Source organism: Branchiostoma belcheri, unplaced genomic scaffold (genome assembly GCF_001625305.1).
Source record: "Branchiostoma belcheri isolate BF01 breed outbred unplaced genomic scaffold, Haploidv18h27 scaffold7, whole genome shotgun sequence".
NCBI classification, from domain to species: Eukaryota; Metazoa; Chordata; class Leptocardii; order Amphioxiformes; family Branchiostomatidae; genus Branchiostoma; species Branchiostoma belcheri.
In genome coordinates, this window is record NW_017804353.1 from 4,095,193 (window position 1) to 4,113,930 (window position 18,738).

Below are 18,738 nucleotides of genomic sequence, written 5' to 3' on the forward strand. Positions count from 1 at the left end.
GTCTTTTGTCATCATTATTGTCTTTTCTTTTCTTTTTAGCCGCTAAGGTTTCCGCATTATTTATTGGACCGGGGTACATAGATGGCGATGTTGTAGACTTGAGTCTGATGAACAGACCATATGGTGTCCATTAGACTTGGATAATGGCTCGTAAGTACCGTGAACTGGCGGTGTTTAGATTGTCAAGAGCACAGGACACTGCTATGCCCCTGTCCCTATTCACGGATGTCCTACATGTAGGTCACATCGGCAGCTAGCTCAAGTCCAAGGTCAATCGGAGAGAAAACATCCATCTTATCATTGACATTGACCTGGCGGGGAGACACCTAATTTCCAAGCAGATGTTGAGATGAAAGATCGAACTATTTTTTTACACTTCCCGCTCGTGGCGTCATATAAGAACATCATGGCAGGCGGAGATATCAAGTCGAATAACATCTACCAGCCTAAGATACGTTTTCCGTCAGTGAAATCTTATTTTTTGCCTCACAGATATCAGTATGCTATAGAATAATTTTGATTCAACTTACTACACTAAAAGAATGAAAGAAATTTGAATTTGAAAATCCAGGTTTACTGCTCTGAAATTTATACGTACATTGGGTGCCTTAACATGTAATTCTTCTGATGTCTGCCTTAACTCCCTTGAACAGACTACCTCCCGGCCCACTTGTGAAAATAATTTTCGATAGTTTGTTCTAATAGACCTACCTCGCTTCCTAAATCAATCACATTCAATTCGCCCAATTTCTTCCTTGGCCGTTTGACAAATGCTGAGACGTTTTCAGCTCGACTGCCCGGTATCGTGAGGGATGAGATTGGGAACAGACGGAGGCATCTCGGGTCAGACTGAGTCTGACTGACATTATTTGAACTTGACCCGCGACACGCCTGTCTGTTCCCCTCCGCAGTACATCAGGGGCAGTGCCAAGTGCACGGCGGGGGTCGGCGGGACGGCACAACATGTCCACGTGGACGTGACTCGGGGGGAAGGACGGGGGATGGGCGGTGGAGGGGTGCGGGTGTGTTCGCCGTAGGGAAGGTCTCATCTGCCCTTCTGCACACGGATGATAATGTGTTTGATGATAATGTCTATTTTACAGATCTCTCTCTGTCTGTCTGACTGTCTGTCTGTCTCTCTTTCTATCTTTCTCATTATCTGTCCCCCTCTCCTGGCCCTCTTTCTGTCAATCTCAATTTCCTCCCTCCCTCCTTCACCCCAACTCTCTATGCTCTTTAATATCCATCCATCTATCGACTCTGTTTCCTTCAAATGCCTTCAGTGCCCCCCCCCCCAAAAAAAAGATACACACGATCTCGCATTATCCATGTGTCGAATGTACTAACTGTTTTGAGTGGCATTTATAAATGAGCATCCCGGCAATGGGGGCGTTCAAGTTCAACGATACCTCTTTACCGTGTATCCAAAACAACGGCTTTTAAAAAGTCGTCAACCCATTGGATTTTCCCGGGCCGGTCAGATGTTTCACATGTGTCGCTTTTCTCTCCGTTTATTTGGAACAGAGCACCCGAGGCGTGAGGTGTCTAGGGTCAGCATGTCCTGATATGATTCCAAGGTCATCCATGCCGCATTCCGTTTGGACAAACTAACTAGCAAGTTTACGACGACCAACCAGAGAGCTGGCAGGCTTTCCGACTACATCTATTGTCTTCAGGGCTTTAGATATATTATTCTTCTGTGTATTTTGTCAACTGGCCTTTTCTATAGGAAATCTGAGGGCAAAACGGTTGGGGGCGACCGCTATGTTTGACCCCTCCCGTGATCCTGAGTGAATTTTCGACCTGCCTGTCGCATCATATTTGCGTTCGGTTTGTCGCTAAGGAAAAACAGTTTTCTGTATCTCAAAGACTTTTCTCTTTTCCTTCTACATACTGTATTCATCTCAGACTTAAAGTCACAAGACAGCGAGCTATTATGTGCCAGCGTTGTCCTGAAAAGACCCGTTACATCATAGTAGTCACCACTATGCAGTCAACACATACAGTCAGACCTTTTGAACTGCTGTCATTTAACACAGCTGGACTTGCAACAAAAGACCTCCAGCCGCCAAGGGCAGACCGTGATGTTGACCTTGCCGTTAGATTTTGTATTGCGGGGGCCTCGTGGGACCACCAGCGGTAGCCCAGGGCTGAAATATGACCGGAAGGGGACAGTCGGAACAGCCCTCACCTTTGTCACACCTGGCTTGACATGTCTGACCCCAGTAACTCCCTCACGTGAGGAGAGGGCAAAGGGATAAGGTATCATACCTGTGATGGCTATCGTCTGCAGGTATTGTTCATGGAGCCCTGTGTAACAAAGGGGGTGTTGAGGGATGACTGTCAGTCAAAGCTGGAAAGAGAGACCGGGAGACAGGATAGACGGATCTATTGTCTTTGACTACCCCTTTCAGCATCAGGACTATTTGGCGTCTTTAGAAATTGGATCACGACCGTAAAACGATGTGCAGTCGACAGATAGATTTTCATCTAGCCTCTACTAGGCGAAGCCGCTGGAAAGAGTAAATCGTCCGAAGACAGAGCGGCAAACTGTTCTCTTAAAGCAGACCGACTCCCCTGGAAGATCATCTGTCTCGTTAGCCAATTTCTACTCTTTTCAGTCGCTTCCCGAAGCCTGGTAGAGGCTAGAGGCAAGAGTTTCCCGCTCAGACCGCAGGGTCCAACACCCCTCTGACACGTGTATTAAACTTGGCGGCTTGCAGCAGGAGTGTCGGGGGTGTGGAGCGGGCCCGTCTGTCTCGTGCGGTGAAGTTTATGTCCTTCAGCCGTGCAGGCCTAGGAGGTGACGGGTAATGAAGGTTTACTTCTCACGCACTGTGAGGAGCCCTGGCTAGGTGCGTGACAAGTCGCCGGCTCTGTCGATCCACACCTTGGGCAAGTTAAAGGAACATGCGCCGCACTTTCTTGGAAGGAGTTTGGGTTATGCCCTGGGGTGCTACTGCTCAAACCACAATCAGCTTACATATCGGACAGAGATGACAGGGTACGCAAGTTGATAAGTGGTTAGCTGAACGTTAAACTTTTTTCTGAGACCCTTTTTGGAAATCTTAAGTTGTCTTTAGAATCCTTATGGGGAAGTTGTAGTTATCATTGGAATGTTAAAATTTTAAAATTTCAATATAATATCAGCTCTGCTCTAAAAACTCTCTTAAATGACCTGAGAAATATGGGAGCAGTTTCTGCCATACCGGGGGAAAGTTTATGTATTTGGGTCCAACCAAAACAAATGTTAGAACAGGCGCATCTTCCTACACCGTTGTTTCCTGTGCGTCCCAGATCAGGACATTTTGACAGCACACACAGACTTCCCTATAAACAGAACTCACATGACGCGGGAGTAATCTTGTGGTCAGACGACAGAATCACGAGACTGTCTCGTCAGTGTGCGGGGGTGCCCACCCTGAATGCCAAGGGCGTTGCTAGGGCGCTTGGGTCGATGTCGAGATTGTCTGTTAGTCTTTTAGTGGGGTGAAAATGTCGACCTATCGCAAAACTTACAATAGTATCATCAGGCGGTTAAAGATACAGGGGCAAGACCAAGCCCTTTTGGTGAGTTAGCCTATGCAGGACACAAGTTTGCCGCTCCACTGTTCTTAGCATGGACCAACTCCACTGGCATATCATCTGTCTATTTCAGACTATTTGTCAGTATTTGGCCAATTTCTACTCCTTCCAGCCGCTTCCCAAAGCTTGGTTGAAGCTAGTAGTGTGTAAGCCATACCTACCATAATATTCTAAGCAAAAAGAAGCTAAGCAGGAAAAATGACAAAAAAAACAACAACTTCTAGATAGATGCACCCCTAATAAATCATATGCATGATGCAACCCTTAAACTAAAACGGGAACCCAACACCCACACCCACCCCACCCCGCACGTGATGTAACAATACTACCTGCCAGGACCGTCAGGTGATCCTACGCCATAGCTGACACTGTAGACAAAACACTGAAAGGCACCGTGTGACCTCAGTGTTGGTGTTAGCTAACACTGATCTGCTTGCAGGGGAGGGGGGCACCTGTCGGTCAAGGACCAGGACACATAAACCCTTACAGCAACACATCAGTCATTAGCATTGTCAGTAGCCGCTTTGTCAATCCCAGATTTAAATTCGACCTTCAGTAGGGTTGGAGTGCCAAAGCAGCGCGTCTATGTACAAAGTGACCGAGTGATATACAATGTTATCAAGTGTGGGGAAGTGTTATGGTTAGGCATTCGTACAAAGACATTGCATGTCCGTGATTGTCCAAGGTTTCATGTCGTGTTATAAAGCGTCGGAAGGAAAATTCTGATAGACCAACTGCACATGCACAGTTTCTTCTTATTGCCTTAGTATACAATATTCTGTGAAAAAGCCAAGTATAGCATAGAGCTTGAGTATAGTTATCCTTGATGAGTATCATTGTACAAATACAGAAGTTTTACCTTTTGAATTTTTAAACTTCTAATTCCCTGTTATCTTCGAAGAGATGATACAGTAACGTTAAAACACTCAAAGAGTCACACTGTTATCTGTGCTTCGCATGGGATCAACAGACGAATTCCAAGTTTTTTTTTTCTTGTACAGTACCAAAGAAAATCAACAATGATCGTTCCGCATGACTTTTGTCACAGACTATTGTTAATTCGAGGATGTCAGTTTGGATTATACAAAACACAGATCAATGCGCGACATGGAGGTATGCGACGGTTCTGTTTGATGATAGACAAAATGCGCGTATAAAATGAACCTTGAATAAAATGATGAAATTACTTGTTCTGGCATTGGCACTACGACAAAGTCGTCGTTTGGACGAAAAAGCAGTCACGAAATCTAGTATACGAACTGTTCTTTTGCACCATGTCCTGAACCAAAACATTGGACATTCCTGGACCAGTGGGTCCTCTTCCTGGCCCAGCGCCCTCCAGACGCGGTCTGCATACAGAAACACCCGCGATGTTTTGTTAGACGGACCCGGCCCCTCTCACGCCCCTCACCCTCCCCTGCCCGGCCCAGGCCCCGCCACGGGGGACATGTGCGGCGCGAATCGTGAAGGATGGAGCAAGAAATCTCTTCTAACATCGGCGCTATTCAGGAGACGGTAATGCAGGCTGACGTTCTCAGTGGGACTAATAACATTACATAATCTGGTAACAGCCAAACAGCAATGTTCTGTTTCCCTGTCACAAATACTAATTTCGTGCCGCAAAAAAAAGAAATACTTCAACGCTATATTACTATAGTTCTGGTTGTATTTCGAAAAGCGATGAGACGAAAGATTTTATCTGTTTTCTTTGTTTAAATGGTTTGACTGGAAGTAGGTAAGGTGTAGTGTGTGGTCCATCAAAAAACTACCCCCTCCCCCAACGGGGGTAATCCGTTTTGCCGAGGGAAGGTGCGTTTTATAATCCAAGGAGATGCACCTTAAGTGTACTACTTCGTCTCTCCTAAGTACCTCACAGTGACCCATGCCATCTGTTTAACCTGTCAGACTATGCGTGTTGTGAGCACACACATTGTACCTGGCCATTTGACCACACCGTGTGTTTATGTTGTGAAACTAGAGAACACAGATGACATCACGGCCCTTTAATGACATCGTAACCTGGTCATCTCTGATTGACAGCTCGGTCACATGGTCGGGTCACCCGATAATTGCTGAGAGGGGACTCAAGTGTCATCGATCGGCAAATAGTTCAAAGTATTTACATTCAATGTACTTATTACACGCAACACAAGACAATGAGTCCAAATCGTCGGTCTTTTAGAACATTTGCGACATCATACATGGTCTTGATTATGGTTTTGTAATTCCACGGCAAGATTTTTTTCTCATATGATCTCCAGTCCCCCCTCTATCAAACCTAGAATGGTAGCTGTCCAAGGCGCAGATTTGACCACAAAGGAGACCCAAACTAAACAGACAGAGAGAACATAAGGGATTTACTCTCCAGTCGGTAGCGACTATCGCACAGTGTTCTACAACAACTCATGATCAGAAGACATCGCGTCTGCAGACATCAGATGAGACATGTTCATTCTCCCATTACTGTCGATCTTCTACATCGTCATAGCTCGAGCCAGAGGTAAGGTTCTTACATGTTTCAGTGACGTCGCGTAGCCCGACTGTACATGCCTGTACATACATGCCGGTACAGCGGAGTCACGTTGTACCGGCCGGCGCGGCTTTGAGTCCCTGTTGAGTGCGTCCAAGGGCGCCGCATGCTACCTCTCAGCAAGGTTTATCTGATAAGAGGAGATTTAAAACTTGTTTGCAAAGCGCTCTTGAAGATAAGGAAATAAGATTTAAGCGTGTACAATGGTGTGTAGCTGTAGCATTTCTCAGGCTACATTTGCGATGTTGTCAAAGCTAGGTTCGTACATGAGAGAGGTACATTACACATAAACATAGACGGAAATTTATGGATCCGACATCCGACAACAACTCTTTTTATGGCCTGTTTTTGGCTGCAACGTAGCTCGTACTCCACGTTGCAGTGACACTTGCAAGGTATATGGTTTTGTTGACATTCTGCATTGTGACGGTTCTTTTATTCACGCAGTGGTGTCGCATGTCGGTAGGACGTCACATAAGTCATAAGTATTCAACTGACTAGCTTTCAATGGTGTCTTGACGTTCTTACTCTTTCCCTTTAAGTCACAGACATATTCTTCTAGACTTCTCCGCCCATCTTTTCAACAAGTCTTCAGCTGCAGTTTTTTGTATTGAGTAGACGCTATCACCTGTCATCGTAGCTATAACCAACATGCTTACATATTGGACCCAAACAAAAGCATTTTAAACCAACAAACAAAAACTTTCCGAGGAGAACACTGTGAAAACAGGATATCACAGTTCGCGTGTCGGCCATTTTTGAAAGTGACAGGGATCGTCGGGTCCCTGAATATGTGGCGCAGACACTGTGTTGTGTGCACGGCAAACAAATCAACTGTGTCAAGCCGCTATGTGCTGATAGCGCGTCCGGTCAACTTGTACAATGACTGAGTGCATGAGCAAAGTCCCGTACAAGTGGTCTACATGGGCCCAGTCAGATACATAGTACGATCGTTGTATGATTGCAGTCTGAAGGCATTCTGAAATGAATAGGCATGCGTGTATCCTGCAAAATTCGGCTCTCTTCTTACAGCAAAGCCTAGCGCTGTCTTAAATCATCTTAAACCTGTCGAAGCCTGCTGAAAAATTCAAACGACATTAAAACCGTATGAAGACCTACGACACTGAATGTAACCGCGCCTTTATACAGAGCACTTACAAACGTACTCCCAACCCCCTCTCGTCTCAGTGCAACATTGGTCCTGCATGATAGCAATCGGGTATGAGTAATAGCGGTACTTCTAAATTCTCTTAGCCGGAAATATCTTGAAAATGATTGCAGCGTTGAATTTGTAACTACGTAGCTAACTGATATTTCAGCTCACCCCTGCCCCCATTTGGCAAAAAAGGAAAAGACGTCAGTGGATAAAAGCCGGCTGCTATATTTGTGACAACTGACGTAGGTAGACATCGCTTTGCAGACGATTTGATGCTGAAAGATATGTTTTAAAGATCTACAGTAAGTGACAGCATTGACTTCACTAGCATCAAATTTCTCTGCTGCATGTGCCTTGTACACCTTCATGCTGTACGGTGTGAAAAGGGCACGAGACGTACTCCAACAAAGTGCAGGGCATGTGAAGTTCTTTTTGACTAGGCACGCCTTTTAGGCATTTTTAATTTAGTATACCAGCCTAGAAAGACAGATAAAACAGAAGCCTTTATGAACCTTCAAGGCGTTTAAACATCTAAGAGACATCTAAGATAGTGTACTTGTTTCAGAATCAGTCTCCTCAGATGAGCAAAGACGAAGTTTAGGGCGAGGGTTTGTTTGAGACAGAACTTTTGCGTCCTCACGCGGGGTCAAATACCTGACAGTAGATATAAATTAACGGCCATTGTCCCCGTATCCTAGCGACGACTGAAAAAGTGGCCGAGGAAAATTACTGAATGGCCCGACGCCAGGCCTAATCTCCAAGCAGATGTCTGGTGCCGGCTTAGAAATGTTTGTATTTTGTCGGTATCAGGGTCGTTTTTTCATGATATTACGATTTAAAACTGTTTCCATTACAATCTAGTACACTGAAAGAACAATGTAATGCTTGTCATCCCTCAGTATCTATTGTTTCGGCATCAATGTCACTACGCTATATCTCCTTAGTCTCCAACAGACTCCTTTGCAGGCTGAATAAATAGTAGGCAAATGGAGCTTCTCTGGGCGGCCAATGATATTTTAGGCCAATTGCTACTATTTATTCAGACTGCAAAGGAGTCTGGTGGAGACTAGTGTCTTCTTTAGGTGTCTTACTTTCTTCTCTTACGTCTTCCAGGAGCCCGAGTATGTTACTGGGACCTGGGCTGCTTCACAGACGAGCCTCCGTACCCGGAGCGCCTGCCGCAGCCTCCCGAGGCGCTAAACGTGCAGTTCCTCCTGTACACCCGACACAACATGGACGACCCGCAGACTCTTACCGTCTGGGACGTGGAGGGGGCGGACAACTCACACTTCAATAGGTCAGTCTAGGGACATGCAGGGGTCTCCTCAGAATTGATTAGGGGAGAAGTGCTCTCTAACCGTGCGACAAAAATCAGCAAATTTTCATAAAACACTAAGACAAAACCCTAAATTTGAACATTTTGGGAAGAGGGGGAGAACCCTTGCTTCATTGCTTGGGGAGAGCCCTGACATTAAATCAGTGTAAAGATCATGCCCTACATCAGCGATTTTTATGACAAATATCGGGAAGGTTTTAGTTTCACCCGATTTGAAAGTCTACATATATACATGATACATATGCCCCAATCGACTGGTTTGAATTGTATAGGAAAAACTAGGTCAAACCGATGTGTATAAAAATTCGCTTCACGATTATAAAAAGTAGTGGAAGCGCAAATTCATGACAGTGGAGCGCTATAGAAGATTCTGGCTACTCCCATAGACTCCCAAGCCCTCAAACTATAATATCAACCACGGAATGTTTGTAAAATAGTGAAAATGGTCTACTCCTTCGGTAAGTACTAGTAGACATTACAAACGACCGGTCCTCTCATCACATGACAGCTATGACATCATGACAGTTTACTCTGCTGAGGTGAGGTGATCTTGGGAGGGTTTACTCTTTTCACGGCTGACTTCCCCTGAAATGTTTATCTGTCAAACCTCACAAAGCGCAATATGTAGTCATCCTGACAACCCGTACACGCCACGCATAGCCCCATGTCGTCTGCACCAATCGGAGATCGCCCTGACAAAAGCGCGGGAACACGTTATTTTGGGTTGTGCTAATATTTGGTGTATGTAGTGCCCCTCCTACCGCACGCCTATTAGAGTAGTACACTCTTGCCAACTTGGCGGTCAGCCGTGAAAGAACAAATTTACGGAAGAGGTCCTAGTACCCATGCTGTCACACTGCCAAGACCTCCAGTAAGCACCACGGGACGTTCCGACCTTGGCAGTCATAACTACTTAAAGATTTCCCTCGATGAAAGAATGTCTAAGATGAAGGGGTAGCTGAGAGAAAAGATTTAAGTGATCGTCAGGGGTTCACGTTGTCTATTATGCTTATCTTGGCAGAACCTCAAATCTGATAGGACAAGAAAGAAGGCTCCTGACACTAGTCATTGTGATTGTAGATCTAGACAAATATTCTCCGAAATAACAATGCATGTGTGTAAGGAAACAGTATGAATGACTGAAACAGTCGTTGATTGAGGATGAAGGCGTACACAAATTTGCCTATCGTCTACATCTCTCTGAGTCACTCTGGCTACAGCCGGGCATCGTATGTTGGGAACAATGCCAGAACCAGTACTCTGCCTTCTATATTATAGTCCATGAAAATAGCAACCGTTAAGAGAACATAACAAAAAACATGTACGCAGCATGGTAGTACATGTATATCCAATTTCATAGATCTATTATTACCTATTTCACAACAGTAAAGTGTAAACGTAACGTTACATACCCGAGTATACAAAGAACTGTCCATATGAGCGCCATCTAGCGGGTGCAATGGAGTTGTTCTACACATACTGAAAGTTTAGTGCAAGTTCCCGCCTGTAGGCTAATTGCAAGTACATGTAACACGAAAATAAAGGATGGACAGCAGGATGGGTAACAATATAGTATGTGACTACTCTAACTACTAATAGCTAAATTCATACTACTCACTGACGAATGCTCATTCCGACATTGACTCTATTTGTATAAGAACTGCGGACACCAAGGTCATCATACACGGCTTCATCGACGACACCGACGTCGGGTGGCTCATCAATATGAAGGACGCCATCTTGTACAGGGAAGATGTCAATGTCATCCTCGTGGACTGGGCGGGGGGTTCTCAGACCCTGGACTACACCCAGGCCGCGTCAGACACCCGAGTGGTGGGGTCGGAGGTGGCGAGATTCATCATTTTTATAAAGGTACGAAGTTTCCCATGATGCAGTTCATATAGCTGTCCGTCATTTTGGATGTTTTGGAGTTTGAAGGTCATACGAGTATTGATGATGTGATGAAGATATGACATAAAGACGATGATGTCCTTTTTGATTTTACTAAGGAAAAAGCTCATTGAGGACAAAAATATGCAACTTCTTATCTTTTTTCTATTCCACAGTATTTGAAAGACTATCCGGAAGAAAGATTTCATCTAATAGGACACAGTCTTGGGTCACATATAGCAGGGCAAGCGGGGAAGTTATGGAAAGGAATAGGTAGAATAACAGGTGAGATATTCTGATGTATGAAGTACTACAGACAGAAAGGCTGCTGAAAAATGATAAAGTAATCGCACATGTAAAGTGACAGTAATTTTGAAGAATGTAAATGAGAAATGAAGAGAGTTAATCTTTAGTACTGCATATTTTTCGGGGTATGCTAAAGCAATTATTACACATTGACTTGCTTCATTGTTGCAATAATTTGTCTTCTAAATCTGCCCCACCCTCCTCAGGGCTGGACCCCGCCTACCCGTTCTTCGAGGGTAAACCGCCGGAAGTTCGCCTCGATCCGACCGACGCCCTCTTCGTAGACGCCATCCATACTGACGGAGATGCCAACCACAAATTAGGTACAAAGCTGAGAGAACAAACTTACTCCTCCTTTACAACTTATAATCCTCTTCGTCTCCATTTACAAAATATAGAAACTATGTGAATAGAGCAACTAAAATTGCAGTAGTTCTGTGCAAAAGGCTATCTGTGCAAAAGGGATTTGAAAAACTTTTTATGGTACATCAATGTATCGATCTTGAATTCTAAACCGTAGCGCTGCGCTGATTGCGTCTTTGGCTGTGATCTGTATCAACATATTTATACCCGCACACAACGCTGTACACACGGCCCTGACAAACAAACGCGGTTCAGTGATACGGTCTAAGCTATCGTGTCACCTGCCAGACATCCTTTGTTTACGGCGGGGTGTACGTGCCAATGTGGACAGCCATAATGGTCGGGTCTAGCGTTAAGAGACATTTTCTTGTCCTTGGCACATTTTTCGAACGTTTCCTTCAAGAAGAGAGTGGAAAACTGCAGACCACACATGTACAGATACTAATCCTACTCTGAATCAAAGCCTTACAGGGCAGCTATTGACCTTTAGTGATATAGTACTACCTTGTTGATCGAAACATGAGTGTATGTCAACTTTTCTACATAAACAGTACCAATGCATTAACACTATGCCTCCCAGCTACGTTTTCCTGTGCAGATTATAAACAACTTTGATAAATGGCGGATAGTATTTCAACTGTTGAAAAGACTTAAATCTATGTGTCACAAACTGCCTTGACGTTTTTTTCTTGGCGCTTTAAATCCTTTTTGACAAATGTTTCAGCTGGTTTTGGCATGATGGATCCAGTCGGCCATCTTGATTTCTACCCTAACGGTGGAATGGACCAACCCGGATGCGGGGAGTCTCTGTTTGAGTACGTTAGGGACCAGGGTGTCTGGGGAGGTACGTGTTTCTCTTTCTTTTTTCTTTTCTTTTCTTTTTTTGTGTAGATTTTGCTTGAACACATACGTATCAAACATACAGCACGTAGTTAAAGAGAAAGAAAACCCTATGTCGCATGTAAAAACCAAGTCAAGACTGCAGAAACGCATCCCTTACAACCACCACTGCACACGGTCCAAACTCCTAGTACAATTTTAAAGATGTTTTGAATTTGTCCAATTAGATGCATGAAATCATCCATTCACTACGGAGGCTTGTAATAGATTCCATGTCCCACTATGAAGAATGCACTACAATAGCTTTGATTGTAATTCATAGAGTTACATCAATGTGTATACATACGCTTTGCCCTGTCCTTGGTGCTGAATATGAAAACCATAACATCTCTTCACAGATATTCTGCCAAAATTCACATTGAAGATTGTATGTTCATTGCAATAGATAAGCCGATAGCTTCAACCTTCTATGAGAATAGATACATAACTCCGGTGCTGTACACCTGTATAGATGAATGCTCACCGGTATAGATGAATTTTATCCACATTTTATCCCCAGGCGGAGAGACGTTTGTGGTCTGTAACCATCTCCGGGCGGTTATTCTCTTCATAGACTCCATCAACTCCGACTGTGCCTGGAAGGCCTACCCTTGTTCGGATTATCAGAGTTTCGTAGACGGTAAGTATGGATTCTGTGTGGTCTTATAGTTATGGTTACCGGAGGAAAACATGTTGCTTTTGCTCTGTTTCCTCTTCTTCCGTTTCAAACACTGACCTGGTCAATGACCTGAACCTGACCGTCTGTCACCATGGTAACTGGTGTTGGGTTACATAATGTTGCAATTATATAGAAGGAGGGATTTATACTCCCATCACCATATACATGAATTTGTTTTAGTAAGAATTAACAGAGCAGACCATATGCGAAGGTAAACACTATGCATTTGCCCTTTCTAGATGCATGGCATTTCTACTATAACCGCCACAGAACACAGTGATGATGATGGTTACTTACACAGTACTAAACCTAAGGATGTTTCTCTGAGATTTTCCTAACCCTTGCCAATACCGCTAGATGCCCAACTGCTTCTCGTTTTTACCAACAGTTAATCTCAAAAGTTTTAAGATACTACATTTAAACTTCATCAAATAGCTTAACGTAATGTAGGGTAATGTATTTTTATTACATATTACTAGTATCATGGTTGCAGGCTTGCATCTTTTCTCACTATGTGTTGTTTTGTGTTAGACATTGATGTTTGTCTTTTGAATAACAGGAAACTGCATGACATGCGGTGACGTGGGTTGTTACTCCATGGGTTACGATGCAGACAAGACTTACACACCCGGCAGCCCGGTCAACATTAAACTGTACATGACAACAGCAGACAGCTATCCTTTCTGTCGTAAGTCTACACAGACACAAACCCTAACTGCCATGTCTTTCATATATGTTTAATCATTCATACTTTGATCCACCGTTAACGTTAAAATTGTTGACAAAAATGTTGTACTTTGGACTTGAGCATTAAATGTCAAAGCATTGAAAACATGACGCAAATTATATGCTCTGCTTCTCATATATCCTTCTATACATATTTTGTTCTATTTTTGATAAAAACATTTCTGCCTATGTCGCATAGTAGACAATTACACTATATTTACGAGTATTGTTGATTGTAGCGTGGACTCGCCGTGGAGCATTCTTATTGGACGATATCTGCGCCAAATCTCGCGTTACGTCAATGCGTGATAACGCGAGACCTGAATGTAACCCAATGTACGACAGACGTCAGAGATGTAACCGAATACATCGCTACTTTGTTGTTGTACACGAGAATAACTGTGTAACCACAGGGCACAATGTTATAATAGATATCACGTATCTGCTAACTTAGCCTTGGGGTCACCCCTAATGTAAAAATAATTTGACCGTCTAGACGTTGAACTTAGGCCATGTTGATTTGATTATATGGATGACATCCGCGTGCGCATGAATTTTCGGCCGTTTCCAAAAAAAAAGTTTTCAACCATACTGTAAATCGTACAAAACGGTTGCAAAATGAGCAAAAATATACCGTAAGTTACAAAAAACCCAAACCAATGTCGTAGAATACAACTTTACAACTTATTTATTTGCTCATCATTTAACAAATGTACAACAACAGCAGGGGGAGCAGAAGCGCATCCCCCTGAATTAGGTACAATTTGTCACATTATTTGAAGCATTAAACAGCATTCACATAGAAGAAATAATACATATAAACAACCATATATACAAAGGACACATATCAAAATTATTTACAACATATATGCACAAAGTTGCTTTATCAGGCTAGTGTAGGTTCAAGGCAGGTTGTTAGCGATCTTCCTGTGGCAGACTGCCAAAATCAAACGGAAAAAGACGAAATTGTAAAGAAATGAACTTGAAGACTAGATTATTTGCCAAACCATATTCTGTGCCATTTGCTCAACCCTCATGACCACGTAGATTTCATAATTAAAAGAACTTTTTTTTTTTGCAGAACTTTTTTTTTTATTCGCACGCGCGCATCAGTTTTGGGGCTCCCGGAAGATGTCATCCATATAATCAAATCAACATGGCCTTATGTTAGCTTAGGCCAATGCCACCATGCGTCCTCTTGATATCTTTATGTTTACCGAAGGAAAGCATACTGTTTTTGCTCTGTTTCCTCTTCTTCTTCTCCAAACCAATAAGGTCAATGACCTGAACCAGACGTCTGTCACCATGGTAACTAGTGTTTGGCTACATCGTGTTGCACTTTTATAGTAGGAGGGATTTAGACTCTGGTCACCCTATACTAGTATATGAATGTGTTTGAGTAAGAATTAACAGAGCAGACCATATGCGAAGGTAAACATTATGCATCTGCTTTGGAAATGTTAAATACCTTTCTAGTTACACATGTATTTGGATGTAGAGACAGAATAAACATAAACATGGGGGTGTTTGATATAATTTTTGTACATAATTATTTGTTTTTTTTCAGACGAAGAGCTTCACCATGTCAAGTTGTCCCTAAGCAAACCTCCAGACTGCGAAGAGTACAAGGCGGAACAGTTGTATCTGCGCCTGCGCGGGGAAAATAAGTCGACTGAAAACACCCCGCTGTTAAAGTACGTCACACACATATCGTAACTATCAGGTTACAGCACTGTAGGTTCTTGGAAATGATCTCTCTGTGGCAGCTAATCTACAGACATTATTTTCTAATCTATTTTCTAATATTATTATCAAAATAAGAATGGATGTATGCATGAAGTTTCTAAACCCAGATGCATGTATTCAAGCATGTACGCAGAATTAGAATTATTAGGATCATAAACCAATTAATCATATCATTAAGATGAAAGTTTATCATTCCTTGGTCAATTTAGAACTCTCCTTTTCATCGATATCCTAAACTATATATGCACATTCAAAAAATCATAAAATGATCCTGCGGTCTTCCTCAGGACCATTGACCCACTCACTCCGTGACACGTGACCTGGTGTTTAAGTGACGTCAGCATTGGGTCAAAAACGCGTGTATTTGCTCGTTTGTAAAAAGATTGCTCTCCCTCACGTCGTTTGTATTAATGATCTTCTAGGGACCATCTTTCCGTCGAACACAAGCGAGACAGTTTCGAGTTCATCGTGGGGAGTCGGAAGGGCATCGGGTCCATCCGGGGCCTTGACCTCCGGTGGAAGCCGTACTCAGACAACATCCTGAGCAGTCTGGGCGTGTTCGCGGAGTGGCTGTTCGCCTCGGACCTGGGCACCTGCGTCAAGCTGGACAAGGTCAGGGTCAACACGGCGGGGGACGTCAACGGGACAAGGTGCCTATGTTTCTTTCAACATCTGTATCTGTATTTGCTGAGGTCACATTTCCAAACCGGGGCCCGGCCGGGCTGTTTCCAACAACGAAAAATTAACAATTCATATCAACAATATAACACTCATGTACTCATGATTAGTTTCTAACAGTTTTTGCGTTTTCCTCTCTTTTTTATCGTACTTTTCGTTCCTGAAACCTGCCCTGCCGGGCCCGGTTTGGAAATGTGACCTCAGCATACAAAACAAGTATAACCGCCCTTCGGCTTAACATACCAGCTTTTCAGGCACGCGGCGCGGCGGCAGCTGGCTACACCGAACCACCTGATACGCCTAACCTTTGAACATCTAACTCTAAACATTGTTTGAAACTATCTAGTGATGATGCCCCTACTGTACTTGGTGGCAAAGATATAAAAGTTACTTAGTCTTACGATGTAACTTGGCTTGCTCTGTGTTAACATCATCTCTTCATTGATCGTTGTAGTTAATACATGTATAAGCTACTTCATTTTAGAAAATTGCCGCTGGGGGCGTTGCGCGAATAGATTGACGACAACACCGCTTGTAAAGTATGTGTGTGCCTTGAAACATGAGTGGTTTTTGGAGCCAGTTCAAGTTGGCAGCTCCTCCAGAATGGCACGTCACCATGTTGTAAATATCCGCACAAACGCGACATTGTTTTGTTTCATTCCCTTTTGTTTTTGAATGCACTTCGATGTGATTTGTAGAAGATACTAGTAGTCCTTTCAAGCAACGCATGGTGTTCTCTTTTCGTTGATTTTCTGAAAATCTGTTTCCCACAGCACTGAGGTGGTCTGCACAAGGAAGGACCTGCAGCCTGACATTACTCAGACATTCCAGCGGGAAGAGGGCTGCCTGTGAGCAGTTTGGGGGAATCTTAGAGACCAAGTTGTACGGTTGAAGAGCTGTTGAGATAAAACAACTCCATGTATTTGGTGCTTATTTACAACTTAATAATGTAACGGTTGTAGGAACGACCAACACATTTATTCCTTTTCAGTTAACTCTGGAATCATGTTCGTATTGTATTCCAATTCAGTCACAAAGTGACAAACTGTAACATTTAGATAGATTGGTTGATTTTCCACCAATGATCGCGTGGATTGTTGAGTACATTATCCAGAGAGGTTAAAGGTTATATGGGCACAAAGCAGGATGGGTAATCAAGATGGAGAAAGATAATGTTGATGTTGAGAAAGATAGAGAGTGGCCAACATGTGAAAGACGGGAGAATGGAAGTAGGAGAACATTGTAAGACGAAAGGAAAAGACAGGACGAAAAAGCAGGTAGGAAGGACGAATGGAGGAGAAAAAGACAGGAAGAGAAGACAGGTAGGATGGACGAATGGATGAATACATAGAGGAAAACCAGAATGACTATGGTGTTATAGGGGCTTGGGTGAAGAGGTAAACAGACAGATTGTTTCAAAATTGGGAATGACCCCTCAGATTATGACGTAAGATCCGGAAGCAGGGAGCAAGAACAATGCAAGAAGTTGAAAGTATTTAATTCCAGCTAAGTGATGTCTTCTGATTACTGATAATTATCGATTACCAATGTGTCTTATAATTAGATGTAATTCCATAACACAGACTTGTAAAATAACAGCTGCGCCAACCCTCTAGAGCCGTAAAACACGTATGTACGTATTGATGATATTTGCTGGTATACAGCCACTTGATTTGTATATGAGCGACATCGTCAGAATTTAATGAATGGTTTATGACAGGTTTTCCTACCTGACATGATGGCCTTGTGGTTAGGGTTGTTGACTTATTATCTAAAGGTTGTGGGTTCGGATCCCTAGCGGGTTATATATTTGACTCAGGTGAAAATGAGTACCTCTCGGGTGGGGAGTAAATAGGTGGTCCAGTGCCACACCTCGAGCACGTTAAAGAACCCACCACACTTGTCGAAAGGGGAAGAGTCCTTTCTGATGTGAGTGGATCGGTCTTGTCTTATGCAGCTTAACATAACTACCTGTGTGTAACGCCTGAAGACAAGTTGTTCCTCTGAGGACCTTTTTTGTGAACGTATGTTGTGAAAGTTACATGTTGTTGACTTTGGTGATTACTACTTTACAGGAATGTACACTTGTGTTTAGAATTAATTAAGATACATTGGCGATAGGATTCCTTTTTATGGTGCTACAAACTACCTATTGTTTTTCTGCTTGTTCTAGTGTATATTATTAGTACATTATTAATGTCATTAGTAACAGGTGTCATCGGTGATACGTTTGTTGTTGTTGTTTGGACCTTGTGTTGATGATGCGGAGTTGGTGTTGTGTTGTCTTGTTTACCGTCTTGTGTCACCATTAAAAACAAACCTTGACCTTAATTCAGTGTCCTCTCTTGTGATGATTTTTTTCATCTATAAATGATGACCGAAGTTATGAAAGAAACTACATTCTATCACAGCCATGTTGTTTAGGGTATGTGGATGATATGACGCGAATGCGCCATTGTAGAATTGAAACTTCTTTCATTTCAACAACTCGTAATATTTAGAGTTATGTAGAGTAGGGCATTAGGTGTTTTCTTCAACTGTTGTGTTTGCTTTATACCATACACCTACATAGTATATTTCATCCGAGGCTAATTACATTATAAATGTAGCCCTTCTGTTATAACAGGTGCCGTTAGTCAATAACCACATGATGCAATAAAAACAATATTAAATTTAGATACATGTCAAAAATTCAGTCCATTCGTTTTGGTGGAAAGCAGCTGGAGCTGGAAAGCTTGAATTCTTTCTCTTTAATCATTTATTTATGACTAGTATAAGTTACAGTGTCTGACAAGCCAGTCATAATAGCGTATATTATATTTGAGGCTTATGTAAACATTCGTCACAGTGTTGTATACATCATG

General features: G+C 43.0%; 1 protein-coding gene across 1 annotated transcript; it reads left to right on the plus strand.

Moving 5' to 3' along the window:
* Window positions 1–6,030: 6,030 nt before the first annotated feature.
* LOC109484385 (pancreatic triacylglycerol lipase-like) lies at window positions 6,031–18,218 on the plus strand. The gene is made up of 11 exons (XM_019787633.1): window positions 6,031–6,085; window positions 8,385–8,568; window positions 10,266–10,479; window positions 10,674–10,782; window positions 11,010–11,126; window positions 11,891–12,010; window positions 12,566–12,685; window positions 13,284–13,412; window positions 15,018–15,144; window positions 15,619–15,846; window positions 16,648–18,218. Exons 1-11 carry the CDS (start codon window positions 6,031–6,033, stop codon window positions 16,724–16,726), a joined length of 1,482 nt encoding a protein of 493 aa, XP_019643192.1. The 3' UTR covers window positions 16,727–18,218.
* The last annotated feature ends 520 nt before the right edge of the window (window positions 18,219–18,738 follow it).